The sequence below is a fragment of the Triticum urartu genome, chromosome 2 (assembly GCF_003073215.2).
Source record: "Triticum urartu cultivar G1812 chromosome 2, Tu2.1, whole genome shotgun sequence".
NCBI classification, from domain to species: domain Eukaryota; kingdom Viridiplantae; phylum Streptophyta; class Magnoliopsida; order Poales; family Poaceae; genus Triticum; species Triticum urartu.
The window spans coordinates 28,605,417-28,612,190 of NC_053023.1; the positions used below are offsets into that span (position 1 = coordinate 28,605,417).

Here is a 6,774-nt window from a genome sequence, read left to right on the forward strand (position 1 = left end):
AGAATAACTCAGCAAACCCGCAGCAAAGGATAGTTGACACTTTCAGTAGCCAACCGTTGCTCACTGCAAATCATATTGGGCACTTGGCACTTTCAGTAGACTGTTCCTGGCTCATACTACCTGATAGTAACCTGTGGAGCACACATCAAACAGACGGGATGAGCAAACCAAGAGGCGACACCAAGGCATTGACTGATGCTGGAGTTGTCAGACTTGGTGGCATCGACACAGAACACATAAACAAACCTGAACCACTCAAAGTGATTACACATTTCTTCAGAGAGCAAACTGGTTCTGAATTGCAATTTCGTGTTGCACCAACATGCTTCATAACCAACTGAATCTGAATGGGGGAAAAAATATATGTTGCATGTTTCTTGATGCTTCATAAATGTCTTCTAAGCATTCATGGAAAAAATACATGTTGCATGTTTCTTGATGCTTCATAAATGTCTTCTAAGCATTCATGGAAAAAATACATGTTGCATGTTTCTTGATGCTTCATAAATGTCTTCTAAGCATTCATGGAAAAAATACATGTTGCATGTTTCTTGATGCTTCATAAATGTCTTCTAAGCATTCATGGAAAAAATACATGTTGCATGTTTCTTGATGCTTCATAAATGTCTTCTAAGCATTCATGGAAAAAATACATGTTGCATGTTTCTTGATGCTTCATAAATGTCTTCTAAGCATTCATGGAAAAAATACATGTTGCATGTTTCTTGATGCTTCATAAATGTCTTCTAAGCATTCATGGAAAAAATACATGTTGCATGATTCGTCTTAAACGTTTCTCAACTTCCTTTTTACATTTCCTGTTCTTTTCCATTCTTCAAATGTTTTATCTCCATTTATTTATATTTATTTCATGACTTCTAGAATAAAACGTTCCCATTCCAAAGCGTCTTTCCATTTAACATATTTTCTATTGTTTTCACTAATTTTTAGTGTTTTATACTGTATTTATAAGGGGCCAAATCTGACTGGTTTCAAAAGTTGAGTGTCAGCTACGTCTTGTCAGACTTTAGGGACCAAAACTAGACCCAGCCAATAGTTAACCCAAAAAGAAGGATTTATGCTATTAAACTGGATGGATGTAAGATTTGACAGAAAAATACCTTGATATAAACAATACAGTTTATGCTACTAAGGAATTTAGCCATACATACACCTTAAGATCAAAATGAAAATAGTCAGCAAACCCGCAACAAAGGATAGTTGACACTTTCAGTAGCCAACTGTTGCTCACTGCAAATCACATTGGGCACTTGGCACTTTCAGTAGATTATGCCAAATTACATTCTTAACGATAACAAATCAGCATGCTCTAACAGAGCTCAAATATTCGTCAATCGTCATGATGGCGTTCCAGAAAGTCGTCTCTGAGAGCAGAAAGTTTTGCACAAACATCTTTCATTCCAGGTCTGTCCTTCGGAGATTCCACAGTACATGACAGCCCCAGAGCAACCAACGGGGCAATATATCTCTGCATCCATGCTTCTACGCACCCTTGATACTCCTCATGCGCCATATGAGTATCTAGCATCTCCGCCACTAGGTCAGGGAACATGGATTCAGAGAAAATGGGAAGGGTAAGCCCATCGACAAACATATCATCGGTTGGTCGTTTTCCGGTAAGCAACTCTAGCAGAAGCACTCCAAAACTATACACGTCAGCTCCTACAGAGATCTTGCAGCCCAGCCCGTACTCTGCAAATACACTCAAATACTCAATAAACCATGCATACATACATTTAGGGGAAAAATGCGCTGTACAGGTGAAACAATACACATACGTACAAGATAAACTATTTAATTGGGGATTTGGAAAGGTAAACTCACCAGGTGCTATGTATCCAATAGTCCCTCCGACATCAACCAGGCTTTTACGAATAACCTGGCCTGGTAATAGAAACTTTGCTGAGCCAAAGTCACTGAGCCGTGCAGTCATGTCATCGTCCAAAAGGACATTGTGTGGCTTCAAATCACAATGGATCAAAGGAGGCGTCAGTTGGTTGTGGACATAATCCAGAGCAGAAGCGACATCTGCTGCTATGCATATCCTCTGGCCAAAGCTTAGCACTCTGTCTGGGATTACATTGTGCTGCTCAGAGTGCAACCATCTGTCAAGGCTGCCATTAACCATGAACTTGAAGACCAGTGCTTTGAACTCATGGTTTTTTGAATCAAGTGTCGAGCATAGGGTCATAGGCCGCATTATATTCCGGTGGCGGGTGCTTCGTAGCACCTCACACTCGGTAAAGTAACTACCATATCCACCAGGCTCATTCAGGTTGAATACTTTGATAGCAACTAGGCTCCTGTCAGACTTGAACCTACCGACATAAACTGATCCGGTACAGGTTGAGCTGATAGTATGGACCGAAGAAAACCAGTTGGTAGCTTTCAGAATGTCACCATATGATATCTTCTTCAGAGTCTCCTTGTGGTTAGAACATGCAACCACTTCTCTTATCTTCTGGTTGGCAACTGCTTCTCTTTTCTTCCGGTTGGCAACTAAACATAACACACCAGGAATCTTATTACACCTTGGAAATGTAAGCTGCACCCTTCTTTTCCAAACAGTGACAACCAAATATAACAATAACACACCAGCAATTAACGGTGTAATTATCATTATTATTCTTAGCAAGGGCACATGGTTCTTTGTTTGGGTGTCATCACAAATTGGAAGCCCTAGCATGGAGACTCTCGCACACAACATCCTATTGCCATCCAAAACTACCATACTCGAGTTCCTAAAGCATCCACCAGAGGGAATTGGCCCTTCAAAGTTGTTGTATGATAGATCCAGCTTGTCCAACAAAGTGAGGTCGCCAAAGAATTCCGGCACTGGACCAGACAAAATATTTCGAGCTAGATTAATCTGCTGGATGGACCGCAACTTCCTGAAACTTTGAGGAATTTGCCCTTCAAGCATGTTTCTCTCCATGCGCAAGAACAATAAAGTAAGACAGCTTCCAAGAGCTTCAGGAATTGTTCCAAACAACATATTGTTGGAAACATTCAGAAGAGCAAGATTTGCCAAATTACCAACTTCTGATGGTATTTCTCCTATGAGCTTGTTGTACGAAAAGTCCACACCCAAGGAAAGTGGAGGGCGATCAAAAAGTTTGACTGGTATTGACCCATCAAGGCTGTTAGTAGACAAGTTTAGTTCAAGAAGTCCCTTGCACTGACCTAAACTATCAGGTATGTTTCCAATCAAGTTGTTATCATCAAGATAAAGCTTGCCCAGTTGAGTAATGTCACCAACTGAGGGAGGGATCTGACCTGATAATTTGTTCTTTGATAGATTTAGGACATATAGGTTTTGCAGCTTTCCAATGGTAGAAGGTATGCTTCCAGAAAGAAAATTACTTTCCATCCTAAGAGAAGTGAGATTAACAAGATTGCTAATTTCAACAGGTATGGAGCCTGAAATTTTGTTTGACCCAAGCGACAAATCTTGCAGTCTTGTGGAAAGATTAACAACTGCTGCAGGTAAGCTGCCATTCAAACCATTCCCTTCCAAGGACAACTTTGTAAGCCGGGTGCAATTTGCTAGAGATGTAAGAAATGACCAGTCATGTGCTTCTAGCAAGTTGCTCCCCAAAACTAACTGACTCAAGTTTGCCAAAGAACCAAGAGATGGAACAGGGCCATTTAGCGAGTTGTCTGAAAGATCAAGCATTTGAAGATTTGACATGTTGGCTAGTGAAGTAGGGATCAAGCCCTCCAGCCTGTTGCTTCCCATAATTAGGGACTGGAGGGTTGGTAGTGAGTGACCAATGTAAGATGGTAACTGTCCAACAAGGCCATTGCTGCCAACACTAAAGTTTTTGAGTGATGACATGTTATAAAGGGAAACCGGGACATTACCTGATAAACTGTTGAAACTTAGGTCAAGCTCAAGCAGTTTTCTAGTGTGACCTATAGCTTCTGGAATTAATCCTGATAGCTTATTTTGGCCGAGCAATATAGAAGTGAGGGAAGAAACATTTCCCATTGAAGGAGGTATGCTTCCAGAGAGGAAGTTCTCTGTCAGGCAAAGAAATTTGAGTGCTGTGACCTTATGGAAACGTGGGATGAGACCAGTGAAAGAATTCTTCTGGAGATCAACCACAGCAAGCTTAGATGAATTATCAAACAAAGTAGAAGGGATCTCTCCTGAGAGGTTATTACGTGACAGTATAAGTGTGCTGAGTGAGGAGCAATCGGTCAATGGGAGAGGAATACCACCGGTAAGGGTGTTGTTTGCAAGATTTACATAGCTAAGAGAATTGCTAGCGCCTAAGAAAATGGGGATGTTACCTTGAAGATAGCTGCCGGCAAGATTCAGTGTATGGAGGTTTGGAAGCATACCCAACTCTTCAGGGATAGTTCCCGAAAGATTATTATAGGCAAGGTTCATCCTGGATAGAAATGTCAAGTTGCCCAGGCATCCAGATAACTTCCCACTGAGACGAGCATAGTTGAAGTTAAGTGAGACCACCCGGGGTGGAAACTTTGTGCCGCAAATGACCCCTTTCCAGCTGCAAAAGTTAAGTGAGTCATCACTCCATGAATTTAGGATGTCAATGGGATAAGAGTTGATGCCGGACTTGAAGCAGAGGAGGGCTTGGCGATCAATCTCGGACTTGTTTGCTTGTGCTGCTTCGAGTATTGTAGTCCTGACGGAGAAAAGGATGAGTAAAATATAGAGTAGAGTAAACATTGAGGGCATGATTCCAGACTTTACAGGATGTGGAAGAACCAAGGAGCTAGAGTGTTTTAGACTGGAGCTTGGGTGATCTTTGTGTGTAGAGGCCATTTAAAGATTTATTTTCTGCCGGAAGGAATGGGCCTGAAGTTAAGCTCGACTAAGTTGACTTGACCTGATACAGGTCATCTCACCCTGAACGTGATGCAAGGGGAAAGAAAGGTAGAAGTATGAAACAAAGACTTGTGAGAGAAAACGTGTGCGGACTGAGAAATGTACCGTGACTATTAGAATTGCAGTAGGCAGAATATAAATTCCAAGAGCAAAAGTGACAATTATTTTGACAGCGACACAAGGATGCTTTAAGGCTAGTCCTGGCTCATACCGTGATTGCAACCTGCGGAGCACACATCAAAGAGACAGGATGAACAAACCAAGAGGCGACACCAAGGCAAACCAAGCCATTGACTGATGCTGGAGTGGTCAGAACACATAAACAAACCTGAACCACTCAAAGTGATTAGACATTTCTTCAGAGAACAAACTGGTTCAGAATTGCAATTTCGTGTCACACCAACATGCTTTCATAACTGAATCTGAATGGTGCGACGCAGCATGGAACATTGGAAATTTCGAGTAGATAACCATATTTCATCCCATTTAATTTTAGTGTGGAAAAATAGGAATCTACTGCAAGACTTACCGGCAACTGGTGCTCACCAACTCGTCTTCCTAAGCGAGGGCTAGCCTGCTGGGGTTTGAATCTCGGAGGCCCTGAGCGGAGGAGGCCGCGGGCGAGGGCGAATCCGACGAGCCGCGACGCGCATCCGAGTGGAGAAACACTAGGCGAGGCTGGCGGCTGGTAGGCGGCGGCCAGTGGTGGCGTCGTCGACCGGCGCGACGAGCCGTCGTGGGAACCAGGGACGGTGGAGACCTCGCGTGGAGGCGGCGAGGAAAAGTGAGGGTGGGATGGGAACTGCTGGAGGCTTTCGAGGCCGGGGAGGAGGCAAGCGGGCGCGGCGGACGGCGGGGCTGTCGCCGGAGGCTCAACAGCACACCGTCAGGTACCGGAGTCCGAGCACGAAGATCCAACGGCTGAGAGCGGATCTTCAAGTTTACTGCTACGCTGCGTTTCGAATCAACCGTTTACTGCTATATATAGTTCTCAAAAGGCATTCGCTACGAAGGTGAACCGAGAGTGAGCCATATAATCAAACTATCTCAAACAGTAGTATCTTCTTTTCTGAGCATTGTAGCAATTATTTAAAAAAATAAGACCAACCCAAAGGCTAACCCTCGTTGGCTTTTCTTTACTAGTATAAATGTCCGTGCGTTGCAACGGGCGTAGAATCTTGCAAAAATCTGCTCCATGTATCCTTACGCGCCATTTCTTATATTCAAATTTGATAGACGTCGGTATTAATGTTACACTAATTAGAGGCTGTTAAGTTTGTTTCTTTGGTTCTGCCTATACGAACATAGCAAAGGATACCACTGCAGATATCTACAGCAAAATAATTCATTAAAATAATCTGCTCTATTTACAATCAGTATTCTGGTCTTAACTATCTTGCAAGTAAAATGAAGACCAACCAAATAACTCATCAATTGCATGATATGTAGGAAAACAAAGGGAAAAACACTGGGCTATCATCTTCTGACTTGTCTTGCTTCTCAAGATCAGACATGTTCTCAGCTACCATTCTAATATATATCTAGAGAATCACAAAGTAAAAGTAGAGAGAAAGATTACACAGAATCTGGCAACCATAATCAGATAGAGACATGCAACAACAATAAGAAAAGACAATGAAAGATTTTGGTGAACATGTCTGATAACCTGCAGAATGGCACATATCATTCCAAATTCTAATGTTTACATATCAGTCTAGGAAAGAGATAACTATATCATGCAAAAGAAGTGCGTAAAAATGGAACAAATTTAATATCCACATAGTTTCAAATTCTCATTAAAACATTGTCAATTGTGTACTTCTATTAATTCAGCGGATAATGGAGACAATCAACAGTGCCAAACTATAACAGGCTTGCTCTAATAACTGCATCAG

The 6,774-nt window shown here is 42.2% G+C and overlaps 1 protein-coding gene across 1 annotated transcript; it reads right to left on the reverse strand.

The window, feature by feature from the left end:
• Positions 1 to 1,105: 1,105 nt before the first annotated feature.
• LOC125535378 (probable LRR receptor-like serine/threonine-protein kinase At3g47570) lies at positions 1,106 to 5,080 on the reverse strand. The gene is made up of 2 exons (XM_048698432.1): positions 1,846 to 5,080; positions 1,106 to 1,713 (listed from the first exon to the last, which is right to left on the reverse strand). The coding sequence occupies exons 1-2, from the start codon at positions 4,814 to 4,816 to the stop codon at positions 1,352 to 1,354; spliced, it is 3,333 nt and encodes a 1,110-aa protein (XP_048554389.1). The 5' UTR covers positions 4,817 to 5,080; the 3' UTR covers positions 1,106 to 1,351.
• Between the last annotated feature and the right edge of the window lie 1,694 nt (positions 5,081 to 6,774).